Here is a 25,384-nt window from a genome sequence, read left to right as displayed (position 1 = left end):
TAGCATTAATTTAGTACTGTAATTTATATTTTCAAACTAAATATTTTTTATGGTTATCGTTTAATGCACCTCAAACATGGAAAAACCATTTTCACTCTTTAACATCCAAGCACTTTTCAAATGGCACTCCCTTTAACATCCAAACTTTCTCGGCGTGTCTCTAGAAGACATGAACTCTTCCAAGCTGAGGGGAAGTTACTTTCCGGGCTCCGAATTAATAAATTTGTTATCGTTCTACTCTGAGCCTTACGGTTTTCCCACCACGAGTTGCCTTTTCTACCGACCGAAGAGTTTCATTCTGATGTATTTACACTTTTTAGCTTGAAGCGTTTCGTTCATCGACTTTTGGGAGTATTTTTTTTCACCACTAAATATCTGATATTTATTTTATAATATAATTTATGAAATAGATTTTTTTTTAATTTTATATTAGATTTCCAAGCCATTTAAATAAAGACTAGTATTAATATTAATTTCCAGAACATCTTTATTTTTTCATCTAATTTTCGATATACTTTTAGAACATTAATTCAATTTTTTGGCAAAATTAAATATTAATAACAAATCATATATTATAATGTAATTACTTTTACAGTATATTTAACATATGACACATATATGGCATACATAATGTATATATGAATTCAATTAGGATATTTTTTACATGATATACTAGATGTCAATGCAATTCAGTAATAGACGAGATAATGTTTTAAATCTTTATTTAATACTGAAATAAAAACATACGTTGAATAAAAAAAAATTGTAAAAATAGCACCTTTTGAAAGACTTTTCGAAAATAAGCGTCCTTTTAACACTCAGCTAAGAATTCTTTTACTTATTATCTTCAGTATTACATTTTTTAAATATAAACTGTTATGCTCTTTGAATTTTTGAATATAAAATATTATTTTGAATTTTGGATTGTAATGCAAAGAGAATTTTTTAGACTTTTAATTAAATTTTTAAAGAAGTTTTCACATTTTCTTTATAAAAACTTACATATTCTTGTTTTTACTTAAACCATCGAAAAAGGCTGTCAGATAAATATACATTCCAAAAACATATTTATTTTGCAACTCCTTTTTACAGATCTTTTAAAATTTTTGTCAAACCAAGAAAATACATTACGTCAAACGTTATATATCTCATCTATCAAAGCAATTCGATAAATGAGATAACATGTTTTTAAAACTTCATTTAATACTGGCATACAAAAAATTGTTCAATAAAATACAGGGAAAAAAAATTACTCAGCGAAATATATTTCACAAATACATTACTTCAGTTTTCAGCCTGGACATTTTACTTTAGTTCATCATAAATATTACTTTTTTAGTATAAACCATCATGCTAAATTTTTCCGAGTTGAATTTCTGATTTTAAAATGTTATTTTAAGATTTCTATAGTATTGTTAAGACAAAATCTTATTACAATGAAGTAAAATGGATTTTTGAACGAAAGTTCCATGTTAAGTTTCCACAAATTCCCGCATGAGGGAATCACGCGTAAATTTTTAGTAAATCTCTATTTGATCATTGAAGTTGGGACAAATATACACAAAAAAAATCCTTATTTTTCATCTTATCCTTATTAAACTTTTAAAATGTTATTAAAACAATCATTTGTCAATCGTAGATAATGTGCCATATATTACTGCTTAGTGTTTTGTGTGTGTGTACATGAAAATAATTCAGAAAATAGACGGAATTATTTTAAAACTTCATTTTACAATGAAATAAGAAAAATAAATGAAATTTGAGAAAATGTTTCAAACGATCAGCTAAAACAACATTTTTTTGGCCAACCATCATTTTCGCTTGACTGATCATTGTCGCTTTCATCAGTAGCAGGTAAAATTTTAATTTCTTCATCAGTGAATTCAAGTTTTTCACTCATAATGAAGAAATAATTAGGGTGTGAATAAAAAAAATTATTCTGATAATAAACAAAAAAAACCCATTCACAATATGTAAAATAAAGAGTAGAAATCCACAACTAAATAAAAATTTTCAGAATGGCATTTGTGCAAGAAATTCGACATTTATACAACTTATCTCACTCTATGAAGGAGGGAAAAAAGAAAACTCCAAATCTTTTTTGGATCTTTTAATGCTATTTGAAAGCCGGTGTTTGTACTCGGCATCAAAAATTCCGACGGTCTTTTGATGTCAGAATAAGACGCTAGAAATATAAAACGACTTTCTTCCACAGTAACAAAAATCGCTACCCATTTTATGAGAAATTTGCAATGTGAATAGGCCTCAGAGTCAATGCAATAATTTGTCTTTATATCATGGAATATTGATATTGAAACGAGCTTCTGATGATTATCCAAAAAATAAACAAAGTGCCGATATTCTTACATATCATTCATCGTTTACAGAGAACTTCAGTGGAAAATTTCTTTTATAAATAGCCATAAAATCTTTCCAATTTTGAGATAACAACACGTGGTAATAGAAACTTAAAACCCTTTCAAAACACAAAATATGTACAAACAACCTATTTCGTAAATCCTTCCCCAACCCTACCGCTTTAAGGTACTGGAAAAACTACTGTGAAAAAACCATACCATGTCTGGGATAACACGGACCTCCTGGAGTGCTTAGCATAGTAGCCACTTTTAATACCCATATCCCCTAAAACGCAAACAGGCGCCTGAAACCGACCGACTTGGAGGTTATAAAAAAATTTCGAAAGCGTCCCAAACCGCTCGGCTGGAAGTGAGAAAACAACTGGAATATCTAAAAGATTCGTATAAATTTTACATTATGTGAATACTCCTCCATGTTGTATAATGTAATTCTTATTTTTTAAAGAATTTACAAATAATTTAGTTTTGAGGACTTATTTTATTAATTAATTAAATTTTATTTTAAATAGGTATTTATTTATTTCAAAAAAAATAACAATAGTGTGAGAAAAGGCAACGACCAGCATTAACATTTGAAATATATTTATTAAGATTAAAGGAGAAAAGATAAAACATTACTACATAGAACATAAAAGATACATGATCGTGAGCTGCACGTCTTGCAGTCTCACTGCCCAACTCTCGTCTGCCAATAATGGCGGGAAAGCATCACGTGATTAATGACGTGACGCAACATGGCGCCATACGGGATACGAGATCTGTCAGCGCTTCCCACATCGGCCATCATGACAGGATAGGCGACCTCGCCTTATGGTATACAGTACATTGAAGTAAATATATAAAACAAACAGCAAATACAGGAAAATAATAATATGTAAAATTGAAATATTCACAAGATAAAACAAATAAAATAGTCATACCATCCGTGACAGCATAAGTATATAGCAATACAATAGCGTGCACTGGAAATATCGAATAACTAACTAAAAATAAAAATAATATTAGTGTTGAACATATAAAAATATAATAACACAAAATAAACAGAGAAAAAAAAATCAAAGTCTATATCGTCCAAATATACACACACAAAAAGAAGGCAAATAGTTCTCTTTTTCTTTAAGTAATGTTCAGTGTTTTCTTTTGAAACACAATTCAAGTGATATGTTCTATATTGCTGGACCATAGTTTCATATATTCTGCACAAGTTGAAGTTTTTGATGGTCCATCGAAGAAATCACACTTTTCAACATCGTATGTGTCGTTTGCTTTAATTTTGATCACTTTATATGGTTCGAGAAATTTTTGTTTCAATTTCAGACCAGGGCCAAATTGAGTGCGCTTGATTTCGACGAGATCATTCAATTGAAATTTTTGAGCATGTTTCCTACGCAGATTGTAGGTACGGCGATTTTCTTCTTGGATTTTGAGGATTTGTTGTTTTGCATCTTTACGGAGCTCATCACGCTGTTGGAGAAATGCAGACTGGATCTCTTCGTTGACGATTTCGAGGATTTTTATATCATGCTCAGATTTCATTTTAGTTCCAAACAGAATTTCGAATGGAGTAGAATTGATACTTCGTTGAAATATAGAATTAATAATTTGCTGAACGGAAGCAACATGGCTATACCATTTCTCAGGGTTTTCTATGGATAGCTTGGAGAGTACAGATATGATAGTAGAATTAAGTCTTTCTACCTGACCGTTTGATCTAGGAAGTCCAGCTGTAATAGCAATATGGGTGATATGCTGATGTTCACAATATTCTTTGAATGACGTAGATGTGAAAGCGGTACCTCTGTCCGTAATAATCCTTGAAGGATTACCGAAAACTGATCTTTGGCATTCGAGCTTATCGAGAACTTCAGCGGTGTCGGTGGACTTGGTCGGGTAAAGCCACACAAACTTCGTAAAGGAATCGATGATTGCCAGAATATGCTTATATTTCTTAGAAGTGCTGGGAAGAGGACCCAAATGATCAATATGGTATGTATGAAAGGGTGTATCGTCTTTGCCAAGTGGATGCAAAGTGCCATCTAATTTGCCACGTCTTCTGTTATTTAGAATGCATGTTACACAGTTGCGTATACATCGTTCAATTTTCTCTTTCAAGTTCGGAATAAAGAATTCTTTGTTTAACATTTCCTGCGTGCGTTTTACTGCAAAACGGCCTCGTTCATGACAGGATTTAATAATGTTGGCCTGCATATCATCAGGTACGACAAATAAATCGATTCCGTCTAAGTTCTTATATAAAATGTTGTTCTTGACTATGTAGTTCTCGTAAGATGCATTTTGAAGTAATGCTTTTATAGCTGTAATATGCTCATCTGTCTGTTGAGCTTTGAAAATTTGAAGATTGACACAGTCTTGAATGATCATGCAGCATGGGCTTCGGCTAAGAGCGTCGACATGAGTCATCTTTGAACCGGTTCGATGCTCTATTTCGTAGTCAAAATCCTGAAGGTATAATGCCCATCGCGAAATGCGGGAATTCATTTCTTTTTTATTTAACGTTTTGACGAATGCATTACAGTCAGTGATAATTTTAAAGTGTGATCCGAGGATGTAAATTCGGAATTTTTTAAGAGCTTCTACAATGGCGAGTACCTCCAGTTCATAGCTGGTGTATTTTCTTTCGCTGTCAGACGTTTTCTTGGACATATAATACATATAATACATATCTTGGACATATAAACAAAGTTTATATCTAGTCCATAATCGCGAGCTACTTTTAAAACAGTGTTAAGGCGTTCGAGAACCTCAGATTCATTATTTGCGGGAATGACGATGTCATCCATATACGGGAGGACAATGCCTTTTGCAATAAGATCATGAAAAACGGCATTTATGTATCGCATAAAGACAGAAGGACATGAACTTAAATCGAATGGCATATAACGGAATTGAAATTGACCTGTATTTGTGACGAAACTGGTGTAACAACGACTTTTTTCTTTTACCGGCACATGAAAAAATCCGTTACGCAAATCGAGAGTACTGAAAATTTTAGCATTTTGAAGACGATCTAAAATGTCATCAATTAATGGTAGTGGATAATGGTCTTTAACTAATTTACGATTTAATTTTCTATAATCTATACAGACTCTATGTTTTCCATCTTTCTTACGAACTACGACAACTTGACTAGCATAGGGTGAAGAACATGGTTCTATAATTCCATTTTTTAACCACTTGTCTATCTGCGCATTTACTATATCACGTTCGGCAAAGGGTAAACGTCGAGGAGCGTGGAAAATTGGCTCATCGTCAGTAAGCGTTATATCAAGTGCGATGTTCGTGGTTTTAGTTTTGTTAGGTTTATAGGCTAACAAAATCTGTTCAACCTCATTGCGAGTTTGTTTAGAAATATTCGGACCTATATCAAACGTGGGAATTTCGGCAGAAATAGCCATTATAAAACTGTCAGTTTCAACAAGATCATCAGATTTAGAAATTTTGGAAAATACAACACCGTCAGGTTTAATTGTCAAATTTGCCTGCTTTATTACGTCGCAACCTATTATTAGGTACCACAGAAATAAAAACAGGAAAAATTTGTTTGTCAATAATAATTTCAGATTCAAAGGAACCTATTATTTTAGTTTGGGAAAAACCGAATCCAGTTAGTGTCATCTTGTTATTCGTCAACGGCGGCGATCCTAGTTTAATCCATGCAGAATGTTTGAGAAGTGTCGAAGAACTACCAGTATCGACTAATCCGGAAAGTGTATTATTAAGAATAACAACCTCTTTATGCATATTCGACGGAGAATGCAATAAATGTAAAGTGTTGACATTATCACGTGGGGTAGAACTGTCATTCCGAGAAGTACGATGACAATCGGAAGATTTATGTCCGAAAAGATTACAAGAAAGACATTTAGGACCACGATTACGATTAGGGCAAGACTTTGCGATATGTCCAAAATCGTTACAGTTAAAACAACGCGTCTTACTGTTAGTCGGATTACTAAGATTCGATTTTGATTCTCTTTGTTGGACAGGGATTTTATGTATTTTATCACGTCTTTGGCCGTCATTAGCATATCTAGAATACGACATCTTTGAATTATTTGCGTTCATTGCACTTACGATAGTTTCGAAAATTCGTAATTTTTCTTTAAACTCAGAATAACATTTTGCACCGTAAAGAATAATTTTATCAGAAGGGGAACCCTGTATCCCATTTATTGTGTATTGAATAACAGAACATTCATCAATAAGGGTTTCAGACTGATTCGCAATTTCACGCATTGCAATAAAATATTGCATAGAAGTTTCATTCGAGCGCATTTTACGTCTTTCTAGTTGTTTATGTATTTCAATAGAAGTTACTTTATCGGAAAATTCATTAATTAATGCATTTTTAAAAGCTTGATAGGAATTTAGATTTCTTTGGGAGAATAAAAAAGATTTAGCAGTACCGGAAACTAACCTCTTTGCAAAGATTAATTTTTGTTGTTCGCTTAAAGAAGGAAAAAGCGAAAAATTCTCTTCAACATCACAAAAAAAACTTTTAATCGAATAGGAATCATTTCCTGTGAAGTTTCTACAACTACCACAGAGATCGCGTAATAAAAAACAAAACTGAAGGTTTATTTCATTCATCGTTTGGTTATTCGAGGGATCATTTTCGAGTGATTCCCTTTTGGCGCCAGTAATTAATGCCTGACTGTTATTTATTAATGTTTCGTCTGAAGTTACGGGGATGGGGAAGGAAGAATTATTACCCCCATTACTTGTTGAACTTTCGGTTTCAGAAATCTGTTGAGGAGATAAAGGTTTTTCTTCTGTTTCCGATAAAAAACTAATGTCTAGCGATTTCTGAAATTCATTTAAATTTGTTAGGGCTTTAAAAATATTTTCACACAAAGCATCTTTGTTACTTTCGTTTACTTCTAAATGTAATAAATCAGAAACGGAGATAAAATCAGATAAAGAAAAATTATTCAACAACTCTTGTTTATGTTTTTCTACATCTAAATTTTCAAATCTTTCAAAATTTCTCATTCTTTTTCGAGAAGAATGGTCAAAATTACTGTAACCTAACACAGAGTTAAGCAATTTTACTGAATTAGTTTTTGCATATTTAAGGGAGTTAGCGATTAATTGAATATCGCCTAGTTTTAAAGACATTGTAATGAATTAAAACAGAACTAATGCACATTCACTCGGGATTAAAATTTAAAGGGAGAATGGAATAAAGTAACGTACTATAAATTACAAACTTGGAAAAAAACCTGGTTGGCCTACCTGGTTGGGAGCAGTCGAATTATTCACTCTTAAAAGTTCCTTTTTTTTTTTTTTTAAAGCAGCCAGTATATGTCAGCACAGTTGCACAAGAACACGAAGTAATTGAACCTTTAACGTTTTCACTTGAATCATATCCATCCAAAACGTGCTCTAACGTCCATTCACCAGTCCAGTAAAATATCCACGGCAAAAATCCACTCTTATCAAAATTTTTAGCATCAATTTAACGTCTTAAATTGTACTAACGTCCACAGCTTTTCAACAATTTGGCGGGATTTGCTAGGGGTATTCACGAGAAAGGCCGAGCCCCCAAAAATGTGGGAAAAGGCAACGACCAGCATTAACATTTGAAATATATTTATTAATATTAAAGGAGAAAAGATAAAACATTACTACATAAAACATAAAAGATACATGATCGTGAGCTGCACGTCTTGCAGTCTCACTGCCCAACTCTCGTCTGCCAATAATGGCGGGAAAGCATCACGTGATTAATGACGTGACGCAACATGGCGCCATACGGGATACGAGATCTGTCAGCGCTTCCCACAATAGCTTAAAATGATTTTTCGCGAGTAATCCTAATTTGATTTTGATGTTTGTTATCATTAATGATTAACACTGGATTTGATTGATTTCACTTCAAATAGGGTCCAATAACATCAATTTCATTTACGTAAGTTTGAAAATATATTAATTTCATTCTTTCATTTGTAAGTTTGATGTATATTATTTCTTGTTATTAATATACATCATTCGTTAGCTAAATGTATAAGTTAATTATTATTCTTTTCCGTTCTTATTTTATTTTACTATAAGATTTTTAAAATGTGAAAATTTGTTTCCTATATCCGTGCGGTATATTTAATTTGAGATTATATCACTGATTCTAAATTTTCTATTTTTCTTCGTCATTCAGCCGAACAATTTTTATTTACCATACAAATAGTTAATTATTGCAGATAATTTTTTATTATAATTAAATAATGTATTAAATACTTAATTAATTTGATATAAATATAAAAATAATCACTGTATATTACTTTGAAACAAAATTGGAGAAATTTTATTTGACCCCCGCCCACCCCTTACTTTGCCGAAAAATGTATGCCGTCTGCCGTTTCTTCTGAGAAAAACTTAGCATTTGAAACTTCTAAAGTAGAAAAGAGAGAGAGAAAGGAAACGATGTTTTAAAAACTATAAATGGCAAAGAGTAATTCATTCTTAATACTTGATATTTTAATAAACAATGCTTAACAAATAAGTAAGCTATAAAATTTAAATAATAATATAATATTCTTTGGTAAAATTTTAATAATTTTATTGTAAAAACTATAATAAACATATTGAAAGAATTCAGAAATTTGTTGATTGGATCCACTGAATAGCATTTAAGTATGCGAAGAAATTATTGGCCTTAAAAAGTTATTCATTCATGATGACTGCCAACCTAAAATATTTAGCTAATGAAAATAATTTACAGATTAAAAAAAATATCTAAATTTGTAGCCTTAACTTTAAACCAAGCAAAATAAATTCGACGAACAGATGACATTTTAACGTTATGTTGATGAAAAATTCGATAGGTCAAAGAAAAAAAAAATGCCAAAGCATGAAAATTATAAATGTTCATATTAGGCAAGTTACATTGAAATGATAATGATTAACTCACCTTTTTCAAAATAAAGTTCATTTAGAAGTTGTTATATATATATATGAAAAAAAGAATTTTTGCAACGCGCGCGAGCACACACACAGATATATATATATATATATATATATATATATATCTGTGTGTGTGTGCGCGAGAGCGCGCTTTTGTTGCAAAAATTCTTTTTTTTTCAGCTTTTATTTGCTTTCTGTATAGAAGTGGGAATAATTTTTTTCCCCTTATCCTCTGACCCAACCATGGTAACAGTTCGAAATATTAGTCCATTAAGAATTTAAAGTAAGGATTTCTAAACTGCATTTCTCGACCATAAATGTATGAGGGTGTGCATATTTCGAAACCCTTTTCAACAAGTGTTGCTCCACAGTAAATGGGGGTCAGGTTATATATAAGATAGTATAGGCCTCCCAAGATGCGCATATGAGAGAAAGAAAGGAAAAAACTTGCTTTAGTGGAGAATTGTTAGTACTTTGCGTGCCTCCCTCCCCACTAAGTAGACAAAATAGGTATAAATTTTATGCTACAAACAAACAGCCTCTTCTGTAAAAGAACAACTAAAAGATTCTTTTATTGCTGTTAAAGTTCCACGGCAAGGCGCAAGAAAAATTACTAGTAGTCTAATATGCAGGAAACGGCGATCCCTGTGAAAGAGACTTTATGAGTGAGGTCTTATTGGAAGCAATCGATTAAAGACCGATCCTGTTTTATACTCAAGAATGTTTTGATATAATCTTTTTTGTATATTTTATTGTTGTCATAATTAAGAAAAAGAATAATATGAAGATAGGTGAAAATGAAACTTAAAATATTATTATGCCACGATGTTTCGAATTAAAGGTTCGAATCACCTTAGTATTCATTTTTTGTATAAATGCTGTGATAAATTTGACGAGAGAATATAAGTAGTCTGTAAAAGATATAAGTATCTCTTTGATGTACTATCCGGGACATTTCTGCCCTCATTTGTTTTCTCCTAGCAAATAACAAATGGTCAAGATCAATCATGGTGTCACTGATACCAGATATGATTAATGGGTTGAGCATTGGAAGGAGTAAAAGGATTTGATTAAACAAAACTAAAACATACTATCTGAAAATTCGCGTTACAGGGTGCCTTCTTCTTGAAAAAAAAACTATTTCACTTAGGACTTCTCCATAGTTTTTTCTGTCACTTTTCGCGATGGGTTCCACTATACCTCTCCAGCGATGGCATCTGAAACAGTTATAATTACAATTTTCGATGCGAATTGAATTATTTTTTTTATTTCTTAAGAACTAAATTTGAAGAATTTATTAATTTTTTATAAAATCATTTATCACAAGTCTCATTATGGGTTTCAAGAGATATATACATTCCGGCTTATTTTCATCAAATGTCTAAAATCAAGTTCATTACATTTGCAGAGAACAATTGTAGCTTATTCAAAAAAACAGTTTGATTAGATAAATTATATAGAAATTTACGGGATAATTAAGATGCATGCTACACATTCCACATTAACCAGTAACAATATAGGCGCATAACCGGCAGCTGAACGTTCATTCCAAATAGAGGAGCAGTCAATAAATATTGTTACGGATTTTTCAGGGGTTCTTTCGCCGATTTGTTGGTTACTGAACAGTCCTTTAGTAACGGACGACGACATTTATTAAACACGAAAACACTAATACAGAGACGACAAATATACAACCGAGACGAACACAGGCAATAAACAGGAACACGCTACAACAAACAGTAGCCTCAAGTAGTAATCGGTAGTAAAAACAACCACAGCACACAATTCAGTAGGAGGAGGGAATCTGCGTAATTTCACTCTACGATATTTCCAAATGTCTGCAATTCTCCACTGTCTCCTCGCTTTAGCTGTATCCAACTGCTGACTCACTACTACACGACTGACTACACCACACAGGACTCGATGCTGCTTCGACAATAAACACCAATACTCGGCACATAGCTCAATTCAGCAAATGCTTGCGCTTCGCCGGACTATCCAACTATTTGCCATTGACTCTTTCCACGATTGCGACTCGCTTCACTACTGACTGCGGCTTGAGACTGTTGGCCTTTTATAGTTTCCGGAGGAGGATAGAAATAGCAACGGCAACGGCAACGTCGTGATGTTTCGGAGTTCCGCGATGTGACAAAGTGGTCAGGAGCACCTCCACATCATAATTTGGAATAGATACTTTAATTTGTTAGTTTAGGGAAAAGTTAAATTTAATTGAAACTAGTTTGGACGAGCTCAATAAAGCTCTAACGTCATGAAATTTGGTATTTAATTCATATTATTATTATTTATGATACAATTAATTAATTAAAATAATATTTAGATTATTTATGGGGTAAGATACAGAGAAATTTAATGGAATTACGTTGCACGTGCCTTAACTATTGGGACTGATTTTTTAAAAATAAATTTACTGAAGGAAAAAATTTCAAGAAATTTCACGCGTGTAGGTCATTGTAGCTATCTGAGGCCAAAACAAATAATTTTGATAAATTTAATCCACCAGATTCGTAACAGAGTTAGTTAATTCTCAGTTTTTGGACTGAGGGAAAATTAACGTAGACGTTGTCTCTAGCAGCTCTCGGTCTCTTCCTCGAGCTGGATACTGCTGGATCATAAGCAGGTAGGTTAAGTAACTTGTTACGAATCTGGGACAGTTTTTTGAAGAATTCGATTGATGTTCTTTTAATAAAGTCCGATACAGGTTCAATTTTGAGATCGTCATGTAAGATTTTTCTCTTGATATACCAGGGGGCGTTTACAATCTTCATCAGGTGCCTATTTTGGAAAACTTAGTGTTAGAATGTTAGTGACGGAAGTCGCCCCCCCCAAATCTGGATGCCATACATTAAAATTGGTCTTAAAATAGCTTTGTAGAGCAGAAGCTTGAGCCTAATCGATAGCTTGTTCCTAGGAGAAATTAAGCTGTTGAGCTTAACACTCATTCTTGTAGCTTTGGTGAGGACTGCTTTAATATGACTATTAAAGCTCAATTTGGCGTCTAAAATTAACCCTAGGTATTTATATTCATTTACGAAGGGGACGGGTTGGCCGAAAATTTGGATAGGGGCTAAGTCAGGCATTACCAATTTTTTAAAAGAATTAAATATTTACATAAACTGTGAATCGCATTGTCTCTAGTGGGATTGGAGGATAGAAAAGGTTATGGACCGATCAGGCATATCTAGGCTCCTATTGGCTGAATCACTAAAATTCTGGAAGTTTCCAGTAATATCTATTTTGTCATCAAAGTCGCTAAATTCGTCGCCAAGTCGCCAAATGGTCGCCAAGTTTGCTGCTAAGCTTTGGGATCACTGATTTGGCACCCGATCAGCATCCAACAGGGCTGATCGTAAAACGGTCTTACACAGTTCTTACAGATTTACAAACATTATGGATTTGTAATAATAATAATTTTTGATTCCTAAGTGAAGTCGGAGTATAACTAAGCAGGTATTCCATGTAAATCGCGTCATATATCGTGATATACACTGTTTTGTTTCACATTGAAAACCTATTTACATTACAAAGGTGATTATCGTAAGACGTATATGAAGAAAACGAAATCGAAATAATTAGGGATATAACAGCCCTTCATACATTTATTATTACTTTAATTCTGTCAATTAATTATAAAGTGTTTGCAATAAATTTAATTTTTGTTAAATTAATGCATAAATTTCAACGAAAGAATAAGAAATAAATCAGGAAATGCAGAAAGAAAATATTGCACGAGAAATGCATGAATACACTACTCAATTCTTTATGCATTTATGTGAATGTTTTACGTTTGAAGTTAACAAGGGAAATCTTTTCTCTCACTTATTTAGATTCTTTAAAATACATACGATTCAATGGAAACTATTATTATTTTTAATTTCGGTACTGTAAAATTGTCAATTATAAAGATAATTACTTATTTTTTGCTCCTATAAAATGCATATTTAAGCAAACTATAATATACAAATAATTAACCTCTGAAAAAGAATGATCTTGCACAGACTTTTTCAAATAAAAAAATATATAATAATAAAACAAAATAATAAAAAAGTAAATTTTATAAATAAATAAATAATAATTTTTAATAAATAACTTTTTAAAATTTTTATGAAGAAATACATTTTAATAAAAAAATTGCATCAAATTCAATTTCAAATAAAATATTATCAGATAAATTTCTAAAAAAATTTAAAAGAAGGAAGTAAAAAAAAAAAGTATAAAGTTTCAGAAAGAATAAGAAAAAGTTTCAGAAGAATAAAGGAAACAAAACAGTTTGATTCAAAACTTTAGCAAAATAAAACGAAGAACAAAATTGCTTAGTAGAAAATGAATGAATATGTGATCAGAATAAATCATTATAAATGTGCTCACTTCAGTTGCCAAATCTTATAAGCATTATTTTAGCTGAGTGTCAAAATAGTTATTAGCGCCTATAGATGGCGAAGACTGTTATACTCTGTTTCACCCTAACTTGGCAGTAGTGTATATTCTAGGCATGCCGAATCACAGTCGCTGTGAGGGCAACTGGGTTACTTTAAACTATAAAGTTACTAGAAATGCAGATCGCTGGCGGAACTTTATCTCGCAAATTTTTCGCCAAATAGTAAATATTTATTAACTTTATTATATTATCATTTTAATTCAGAGAATTAATTTTTTCCTTATTTTCATTATTTTGTTCAATATTATTGATACATTATTTTAATAAATCATTAAAGTTATTTCATTTCGTTTCACCGTTTCTCAAAAGAAAACACTAAATCTTTCAATATTCTGTAAAGCGTAGTTCGGTTAATGTTTTTCGAAAAGATATCTGTATCATCGTTCCCATTTTTTAAAACTTTATCTAATGTTGGGATCTCATTTCTACGAAAAAATGCATGGATTTTTCGTCAGATACAGGATAATGTAAAATCATCATATTTTACAAGACCTGAATGTTTACCTACTGAGCGCTTCTTTCCAGGGGTACTTAAAGGACTGGATGCCTTTATTTCTGTTTTCATGTTGCACTTTTTGTTGATTTCACTCGTCTTGAAGGTGTGCACAGCGTATTCGGTGATAACACTTTTTCTTTTCCCGACATTTTAGAAGTGAATAGAAATGACGAATCGAATAAATATTCAAAAATCAAAACTAATAACTACTAATGTGATTAATAGTATAAAAAATATCAGCTGGTAAAAAAGCGAGAATAAAAAAGTACGAAAGATGATAATGGTTTCGAACTAAATGAAGCTGAGTTGTCGGAGACGTAAAAGAAAAGCGCACCAAATATTTGACCTTGAAGACCGGTTCTAGTCAAAGTGGAATCATTATGTCAATCGGTTTCGTTTTATTCATTCGCTTTATTTACAAAATACTTAACAGATAAACACTTCTAACTTGAGAATAATTTTAAATACATACTGATAAAAAAAAGGATTTCTATAATTTATGATATTATTTGATAAATTTCTGAGCATTTTAACTATTTTAAAGTCGGAATTGATGGGGAACTCTTTCCCAATGTGGGGCGTCACATTTTCTGCCTTTTACAATACTGCCAAGTTAGGGTGAAACAGAGTATAGCGCCTTATGCAGGCGCTAACTGGAATCAGGCCAGATCCATTGGTCAGTTGAAGGGGGTAAAAAAGCATCCTGCAGTTAACGTTACTCTCTTATCTCGTAGAAGCGGATAGCGAGAGGACGATCCTACAATGTTACCAGACTTCGAAAAAATTTTAGGCCAAAATATATACCAGGCCGCTCTAATCGATGACTTCCTTGCGATCATTCTGCTTTGATATAAGAGAAAGTATTGCGGACAGGGTCATTGTTTATTTCGTAAAATGTGATTGCTATTTGCATTGCACTTATAGTATAACAGATTTCTCTTCAAAAACTTAATATCATTCAGATTACTTTTTTAAATTTGAATTATAGCGAATTCATCAGGTGAAGATCACAGGAAGGAACGTGAAGATGAACAGAATTCGAAGATCACACAATATTATTATATTTCTAGGAGAAATTTTAAAAGTAACTCAATCAGCATCAAAGAACATAAACACAACGTTTCATATGAATAATCGCAACACAAACAGAATTTAGTCTGCCCAAATTGTTCAGGTTTTTTTTTCTTTTAGTAAATAGAAAAATTTCTAAAATTCTATGGTAAATTTCTTATAATCTTTCATCTTCGATTCCGAAAAGGAAAAAAAAAAAAAAAAAACCCCTCTTCATTATGATGATAATCCTAATTATAATAGAAGAATGTACCATTTCTTTTTTTACTGGGCAACAGAATGAATATTACTCGTTTTCTCCAGTTAAATGTGAGCATGCGCAGGAAAACTCATTCTAGCTCCGTAAACATTGCATGATCGATCTCCCGCTTCGCTATCCGCTTCTCCGTATTAATCTCGTCGTCATGTATATTTCTGTCGTGCCGGCTTCGTTTTGATTGTACCTCTTGTATTAGTGCGTCCTGAAAAATTATACTGTTGCAGCTTAGAAAGTTTGCATTTGATGTCATTAAAATTCATAACCATGGCACCTATAAAGCATAGTACACCAAAAGTATCAGCTTATTCAATTTACAATCGAAATGTAAGTGAACCATATGATCATTGTTTGAAAGCAATAATCATTCAGGATCTATAAAATAAATTAAAAAATTAGGTATAAATTATTTAATTATCATATACTTGTGTAATGTTATTATTTAAAACATTTTATGTTACAAATGTAATGCATGACGTTCCTATGATGGCGCATTTCTAGATGGTTTGTTGAAAAAGTGACAAGATTTGCATTGATTTTTTCTTTATTGCTAATTGGTTAGATAATTTTATTTTTTGAGTGCCTACAGTTCAGGCGTGTTTCGGATAAGGAACATGTAAACAGTGTTTTAATTCTTTCGATTTTTCTAAAAAAGTGAAAAATTGCTAAAAATGTATTTTATCAATGCTTGTTTTTTTATATGACTGCTGACGGAAATGGACACTTTCATTTTTCTTATTAATAATTTTGTGAGAAAATGTTAAACAATTTAATGAGAAGATGTTAAACAACAGATGTTAATCAATTTAAATATTGTGTGTGATTAAATATTGTGAAACTGACTTCCTTTTTTAGATGCAATTTAGAAATCGCCTTGCAATTGTAATATAGATACTAAAAAAATATGATGATCTGGATAATAATTTAGAATCACCAAAATGATAAAAATTATTCATTCAGTAAAAAATTTGATTTAATAATTTTTTATTATGTATTATGAGTGTTTGTATCTTAACCATATGCCATTGGGGATGGCATATGGTGGCATTATTTTTATATGGTATTACTTTTTGGAAAAATTTACAATATTTTCCCATCATTAATGATGTTGTGTGAGGACTTCAGCAGTAAAAACTTATTTTAGATTGTTATTTATGATTGGAAATCTTTTAAAATATCTATATTTCTAATATTATCCTCTTTCTTTTATGCTAGTCACCTTTGGTGGTCAGTTGGTTCATTAAGAATATCAGTTGCATTTAATTTTAGTTAAATCATTTAGATAAAACTTCATTTTCATAATTCAACTGAATTGTCAGACAGTAAAACTATGCTATTTTAATTGCCTATTAATTTTCTAAGTTTTGTTTGTGTACAGGAACTTTTTAATTGCAAACTGTGTCAGAATATCATAGCTCTTTTAAAATTAATTAATGCCTGGTTCATTTATTTTCTAAATTTCATGATAATGTAACTTCACTTTTATACTTGTCTTATAAACTATACAGATGTTAAACAAAACTCTTCTTCTTTAGCTTTGAATGATAGAGAAAAATCATACAATTAAATATTTGATTAAAGAATTAAAACAGTTTGAATTTCAGCACAATAATATAATATATTATTAGAAATGAAACAAAATTTTTTTAAAAATTGCCAAAATTAAAAAAAAAAAACTTTATGATTATTATATTGGCATTGTTAAAAAGATAAATTTTGTAATATTTATTTTGTAGATTGATATTTTCAGAAGCTATTGCAGAAAAAGCACTAAACTAAAATTTCATTTTTAATTTAAATTTAAAAAAAAAATTATTTTGAGATGTACCCCCCCCCCCTTCCAGTATGCCAAATTTGGTAACTGCAGGTCAAATGGTTTGGTTTGCAGAGCTACAACTCGCAGACAGATGCACACACATATTCATATTTATTATTAGTGCATATTTATATATATATATTCATAGATATAATCATTCATCTCTTTATATAAGTTTCTGCTCTGATGTAATTATATTAATTCAGTTTTCTATTTATTATTATTCAGTTTTCTATTTCAATTTATTGACGTTTATTAATAACTTTATTGAATTTTTTTAAAATCAGAAGAAATTTGCTGCTGCTGTTCAAGAAGGAAGCGTGGTACCTGTTATTGAGGTATAAGTATCATATTTTTACTTATACAATGTTCTCAGATTTTAAAAATTTTTATCCTTCTAATTTTATGAATTCTTTTTATATTTAGAAGCCCAAGAGAAGCGATACTGAGGCACCTTCAGACAAAAAAAGAAAAGGTGATATACCCAAAAATGGCATTAAAAGAAAGTCTGATAAACAAGGGATCGAAGAGAACAAAAACTGGAGAAAGAGGAAAATTCAAAAAGTACCTCTAAGTATTCAAAATGCAGATTCTGAGGAGGATACGGAAGCCATAGAAGAAGAATGTGAAGGTAAAAAAGATGTAATATGTATATGGATAAACTTAAATATAATTGCTTTTACAGACTGAATGGATGGGATACATTTTTATTTGGAATTATCTAGCATTGCTTGGATGAAATATTTATTTTCTAATGAAATATTATCTTTTTAATTAATTACTCCAAAACCTTCAATAAAACCTTTCCTTTATTTCAGCATTTATGAGCAAACTTTGTAATACTACCTAATAAATATTTATGGTAAAGATTAAAAGTTGTCACAGATTAATACATTTGTTAAAAACTAGTGCAAACATTGTAGACTAAAACAACTGACTGACAAGAAAATATAATATTAGCTCTTGAAATATCTTATGTATTATGTAAGCAAATGCATTTTAAATGTACTGTAGTTGCTACTTAATAATACGATCATTTTGAATTTATGAATTTTGAAAACATTAACCGACTGATAGCAATAACCGAATTGAGTAAAATCAACTATATTTTAATCATACCAAAGGAAAGTTGGCAAAAGACTTGCCTCAGGGCTGTATATAATTTATTGCAAAAATAATGACTGACAAAATTCATTAATTTTTTTTTATCAACAATTATTTTTTAACAGTTCACTTATGTATTGCCAGTATCATTTTTTAAAAATTAGTTGAACAAAGTTACATGTCAAGTTTCAAAATATCAAGTGCTTGATTCATTTTGGCATAGTGGATCTTCTTCAACATGTTGGTCCCCATTTGAATCATCAATATTTAATATTTGTTCATAAAAACATAACAATTAAAAAAAAATTTTTTATTAAGATTCTGTGAAATTTTCAACTGCATTAGAGTATTTTGTTGATTCATTCTAAGTGAACTTTCATACCTGTTCAGAACTTCAGGTTTGTCTTTAACACTCAAGTAAACTTTTTAAAATTCCTTTTGCTTTCCCAATTCAGCTACAAGCAACAATTGTTTATGGCTATCCAATAAGTTTCAAGTCAGAGCTAATAGCCAATCCAAACTGTTCTGTCCAGTTGAAAGAATGTGAATTTTTGCCAGGAAGAGGGGAGAAACTTTTAGATTTTTTCTTCTAAGTGCAGCAAGAATTAAACAAATATTAATTGCTGATTGAAAATGAAAGATTTTTCAATTTTCTTTCTCAAATATTAAAACATTAAATGATGTAGTCATCACTTTAAATGAATATTTTTATACTTCAATTCGGGGCTAGCAGATTCTGATAACATAAAGTGAATGACAATATTAACTGATTTCCCTGTATATATTAAGCCATACTTGCCTAAAATAACAGAATGGTTGAATTAATGATATTTTTAAAGTCACGGAAATCTTTTCCTTATACTTATCTTTCTAGAAAACATATACAAATTTCATATACAAACACATTCTGAAAATCAAGCTTTTTTTTTTTTCTTTTCCAGTTTACTTTGCAATAAATGTTAATTTAATTTTTAATTTTATTTATTTTTTTGTGAGTACAATGGCTGCAAACTAATTTTTTCCTTCAAGCATAATGCGCTCCCGCTGGTTAAATTTTATTTTTACTTTTTGTGAAATATATTCTGGCGGTTTGTGATGTACGAGGATAGAACCTGGGACCTTGTGGTTCGTAGCCCAGTAACATGACTACAATACAAAAGCAATTGCTAGTGTAGCGTAGTTGTTAACTGGCTTATATGCTATTCACCACAGACTCTCCCTCCAGTGAGTCGGAGGTGAGACGAACAATATGGCTGTTGAGTAGTAATATATTTAGCAGTTGTTTAATGGGCCTGTACCCAGTTGAGTAGTGAGTGTGTGTGGGTGAGTGGTTGCTGCGTCAAGTGAGTCTGACGACTTTGGGTTGCTGCGTCAAGTGAGTCTGATGACTTTGGTTGCAGGTAGATGGCTCCACAACAGCTGTATGAAGGTTGAAGGTTCTTTGTCCGAGGTCACCAATGTGGCGGTTTGTGATGCACGAGGATAGAACCTGGGACTTTGTGGTTTGCAGTCCAGTAACATAACCATTATGCAAAAGCAATTGTCTGTGCAGCGTAGTTGTTAACTGGCTTATATGCTATTCACCACAATATTATCAGAAAATATACTTAAAATATTTTTTTTTAATAATTGAAGAATATTATACAGGAAAATAATATTTATCATTAAAAGATTATTTTTGGACTTTAAAATGATATAAGAATTATATTTTTATTGCAATATTTTCAGAAGCTATCACAAAAGAATGACACAATTTTAATTTTAAATCAATTAAAATTCTAATTAAAATTTCAAAAAAATTTCTGAGGTGCACATTCACCACTCACTAAATCTTATTTGTGGAAAGTTTGGTTTCTCTAGGTCAAATGGTCTGCCATGTTGGGTACCAACATACATGAACATGCACAAACATACATCACATTCATGTTTATTATATGTAAAGAAAAGATATCTTTTTCACACATTTTATCTATTTTAAATTCAATTAATGAATCGGATCTTAGTATTACCTTTAGTTTGATTATGCAGTTCTGTGCATGCACAATGGAAACATTAATTAATAACAATTAATAAAAAAATTCAGTATTTTATGAAATGTCATGGAATCATTATGGTTCATCCTATTCGTTAGCAAAATTTGAAGCAATTCCATTTTATACATTTAAATTCTGTTGGAGGAAAAAGGTTTCAGTTTTATTTATATAGATATTTTAACATCAATTTTATACATAGTTAATAAGTGACTTATGTAAATGCCAATGTTCTTTTTTTTTTGTTCAAATTATTTTATAATAGGATTTTTATGAATGCTGGTTCCACGTGGGATTGGAAACATTTACAATGCATGTTGCTATTAAAGGCATATTGCCACAATGCTTAAAAATGAAAATTAAAGTTTCTAATTTTCGTTTTTAAGATTTGGTAAAAAAATATTCTAATGATTTGGTTTGAATTATTTTATAAATTTTTTCTAATAAGTAAATAATTTAGTTTAAATTTTTTTGAATAAAAAAATTATGTTTACTGCGTATTTCTATTCTTTATTGCATTGTATTAACGAGTGGTTCATTACATTTTCTGATATTTATATGTAATAATGTTTTTAAGTCTTATTTTAATTAATTAAGTTTTATCTTAATTTAGCCCATGTTAATTTCATTCTAAAATGTTCTCTTATTTCCTGATCCAATTCCTTTTTTTTTTAAAATTATTTTTTACATTCACTTAAAAAAAATTGCTGATTTTGTCATTCCCACATCAGGAACAAAGGGATAAAAATTCTTAATGCTTACAACATTCTTTTAAAGATACCTAAGATTCCCTTGACTAAATCAACACATGGTAAAGAAATCCCTATCAGAATCTCTTATTAAAATCACTGAAGGGACAAATTTCCACCTCTTTTGCTCTTTTGTCACAGTGTCGACTGACACATTGCATATCTTTTTCTTTTTTTTTTCTTTATACAAAAATTATGCCTCCTGTGATGAAATAATTCGAAGTTAAAATTTCAGAAGTTCCATCCTTTCAGCCAAGCACTGTTAAAATATGTTTACATATATATTTAAACCATAAGTGTATGTATATGATTTATTTATAGATTAGAACACAGAATTCTTTTAAAGCTAGAATGAGATTCTGAAGAGAAACAAACAAACAAAAAATGTCATAGATGTATTATCAATATTATTCATTTAACTATTTTAAATATATTTTAACAATAAAAATCAAGGGAAAATTTTATCCCACTTTCTATTTTTATGAAAACAGCAACAAATAAATAGCCTTTTGCAGTATTAACCATTAGCTTCATTTTTCCATTAGTTGAATTGCTTATTTTTGATTGAAATTTATATTGTTCTTTGCTTGACTCTTATTCCTGATATAAAATTTTATTGTACTATGAATGGATTTTTATTCATTTCATTTTAATTTATAAATAAAATGATTATTCATACTTATTTGTATTTTACTTTACACTTAGAAAATGTTCCTATTTTAGGTGGCATGAATTTCGAATCATTATCCTCAACAAAAGCAAGTGGCAGCAAAAGTCAGCCTGTGCCATGTGGAAATGAGATTGCTGAATCAACCTTTCGCTGGCTCATAGACCCTGTTGAACCAGAAGTATTCTTTAGGTAAATTCATTTCTTTGTTTTTAATAAAACACAAATTCACATCTTTAAAAAATATTGTTGTGTAATTTTAAATGTAAATCATGCTTTAATAAATTCTGAAATCTCCCTTTATTCTGAAAATATTCTATTGAAAACTTAAAGATTAACTATATTTCAACGAATTTTTAAAAAATGTACATATTAAATTAGAAAAATAGAAGATAATCCAAAATTTGATATTTCATTATATTGTTACTTATAAAATTTAAGAAAATACTATTTAACAAAATGATTCTGTTTATGTTTAAATCTTTACATAATGCTTCCAACATATGTTACTGTTCCTTTATTTTCACTAATTTGACAACCTATCTTCAAGGTTTGTTTCATCATTTTTTTTTTATTGTGGCATTATTTCTTCCATAAATAATAAACATCCTGCTGTTTATGAATGTATTTTGATTTCGTGGATGTTTTATTAAATTTTGTGATGGGAATATCCAAATTTCTCCTCTTCAGGATGAATGTCAGAAGAATCTGGTTCCCAAAACAGACAAATTATTTTCTAACTTATATTTTTATCATAGTTTTCTTGTTATCTTCAATTTCACTTTCAATGGATTTTGTGAGAGTGAAGAAGAAGACGTTGAGTTGAAAGTGCTGGGGCTAAATTGGAACCCTGAAAAAGATGTTTTGTCATTGGAAGTGAAAGGGTTGGTGGATGGTTTGGACAACACCAAGTGTTGTGTTCTATAGACTGCAGCGAGAATTTTCTATCCTGTAGGATTGATTTCACCCTTTGTAGTAAGAATTAAGTGTTTGTTACAAGAGATCTGGGAAAGAGGTATGGACTGGGATGATGATTTACCAAAGGATTTATGACTTAAGTGGATTACATGGTGTTACTAAATTAGGGCGTTGAAGGAAATAGTTATTCCTAGGAATTGTTTACAAGATTGTGGGAAAGGATTAATATAAATTCATATATTTTGTGATGCATCTCTTAGGGCCTACGAGGCAACATCCTATATAAGGTATGTCATTAAAACTTGAAAACGCAGAGTGTTCTTTTTGATTGCACCCTTTGTAGTAAGAGTAGAGTAGTACTGTACTTTGTGCTGTAAGAGTACAGTTGTACTTTGTTGTAAAAGTAGAGTATCTCCACTTAAAACATTAACGTTACCTAGATTGGAATTGATGGCTGTTGTGATAGGGGTTAGACTTGCAAAATTTCTAGAAGGTGTTTATTATAAAATTGTTAGAAAATTCATGTTTTGGACAGATTCTCAGATAGTGTTATATTGGATTTGAGGAAATGCCAAGAGGTGGAAGCAGTTTGTGGCGAATCGTATTGCAGAGGTGCAAGAAAAGTTGAATCCGAATGATTGATTTTATTGTTCGTCGGCAGATAACCCAGCAGATTTGCTCACTAGAGGAGTTTCTGTTGAAAATTTGATATCCAGCCAAAAATGGTGGTATGGGCCCAACTGGTTGTTGCAAAATTGTAACTATTGGCTAAATCTAACTATTGCAAAAACAACTATTGGCCGGAAAAATCAGTCGGGCAATCGCAGTATATGGGTAATTCGGAAATATTGAGGGAGCAAACGGCAGATTCGGTTGTTTGTTTTGTAGTTAAGGTGGAAGTTATCAAGGAGCTTTGGAATAAAATTTCAGTTTGGAGTAGATTGCAAAGTGTGGTTGCTTGGTATTTGAGATTCGTCGGAAATAGTAGAGGAAATAGTGTTTCTACACCATATTTGGAATGTTTTAGAGTTGAAAAAGTCGCATGATAGGATCATACATTTGATTCAAAGGGTTCAATTTTCCATACTAGAGAAAGGAAATGTGTTGAGTGCTGGTAAATTGATTCAGCTTAATCCATTTTCGGATAGTAAAGGACTTCTTAGGGTTGGGGGAAGAATTGAAAACTGCAGTTTGCCAGCGAGTGTCAAGCATCCTTTTATATTGCCAAAAGAGCATCCAGTAACAACTATGATAATAAGACTGTACCATTTAAATTATCTTCCAGCTGGAGTTCATTCTGCAATTAGATAGGTCAATTGGATTTTGGGAGCCAGATCATCCATAAGAAAAATCGTAAGAAACTGTGTCATCTGTGCGCGGTTTCGTGTAGAATTCTCAAGGCAAATAATGGCCTATTTGCCTTATTATGTCCCTTGTCATACCAGGTAGATCAGATTTCAGATGGATAAATCAGATTTCACTGTGCTTTTGAAGATCCTGATCCAAAGATTATTTAACCCAGCTGCAAGTGAGAAACAAGTGGAAAACTCCTTGTGCAAATTTAAAGGTCAATGATTTGGTGTTGATAAGAGACGACAATCTACCTCCAATAAAGGGGAAAATGGCAAGAGTCTTAGAGACCTCTGAGGGAACTGATAACTACATTAGAGCAGTTGATCTAAAAACTGCAAATTGAGGGTTAAAAAGTCCCATCCATAAACTCGTCAGATTTCCTATTGGCATTACTTGATTCATTATTATGTTTTTTTGTTTTTTTTTGTATTTTAAAATGTTTTAATGTATGTTCAATTCATTTTAGTAATCTGTTTAATTATAAGTGTTCTGACCTTTTGATGACATTCGATATCGAGTGCCAGTGTTAAGAATTATTCTTTTTCTAAAAGTGGGCGCTGCGCCGCCTCCCATATAAACGTGATTTTAAGGAATGTATTGTTGAGTGTGTGTGTACGTCAGTGATGACTCAAATAAAATCGTTAGCGGAATTGTTGCTTCCTGTCCTTCCCTCGGTAGCTGTTGGGGGGAATTTTGATTTCGTATAACTTAATTGCAAACAATTGGGGTCGCAATAAAGAAAACCACGTCGGCAGAAGCGACCAGCTACGTAGGAACGCTGCCTCAGAGACGTCACTTTCACCGCAGGAAAACTAGGATACGGTAGTCTCGCGGGGCGGAGGTTAAAAAGCCCCATTTTGAAGTTTTGCAGATTTCATCATTAAGTGGTGGCGATAATGGACTTTTTGTTATGGGGCGTGCAAATAATGTTCCCTGCCGAATGGTTATCGACACCGCAGCAAACGTGAAAATCATCAGGACTGATTTGGCTCAAAAACTAAATGAAAAACGTCTCTGGACGCCGCCCCGAGTTTTCTTACAGACTTTGATTGGAGACATAATTCAAATAAACGGGAAGGTAAATATTGACATCGCTTTCGAAAATTCCATTTACCATCATGTGGCGTATGTAGCAGACATTATTGACGACTTTATTCTCGAACTGGATT

At 31.4% G+C, this 25,384-nt stretch overlaps 1 protein-coding gene across 1 annotated transcript in view; it reads left to right on the top strand.

Annotated features, from left to right (window-relative positions):
- Positions 1 to 15,662: 15,662 nt before the first annotated feature.
- LOC129976355 (ribosomal oxygenase 1-like) overlaps positions 15,663 to 25,384 on the top strand; it is a 66,541-nt gene continuing 56,819 nt past the window's right edge. The window contains exons 1-4 of the mRNA XM_056089882.1: positions 15,663 to 15,905; positions 17,682 to 17,732; positions 17,821 to 18,025; positions 22,001 to 22,136. Coding sequence (XP_055945857.1) covers positions 15,825 to 15,905; positions 17,682 to 17,732; positions 17,821 to 18,025; positions 22,001 to 22,136 — 473 coding nt within the window. The 5' untranslated portion in view covers positions 15,663 to 15,824. The remainder of the gene's footprint in view (positions 15,906 to 17,681; positions 17,733 to 17,820; positions 18,026 to 22,000; positions 22,137 to 25,384) is intronic.

Source organism: Argiope bruennichi, chromosome 7 (genome assembly GCF_947563725.1).
Source record: "Argiope bruennichi chromosome 7, qqArgBrue1.1, whole genome shotgun sequence".
NCBI lineage: Eukaryota > Metazoa > Arthropoda > Arachnida > Araneae > Araneidae > Argiope > Argiope bruennichi.
Note: the sequence above shows the minus strand (reverse complement) of the source record. Positions and strands in the feature narration are given on the sequence as shown.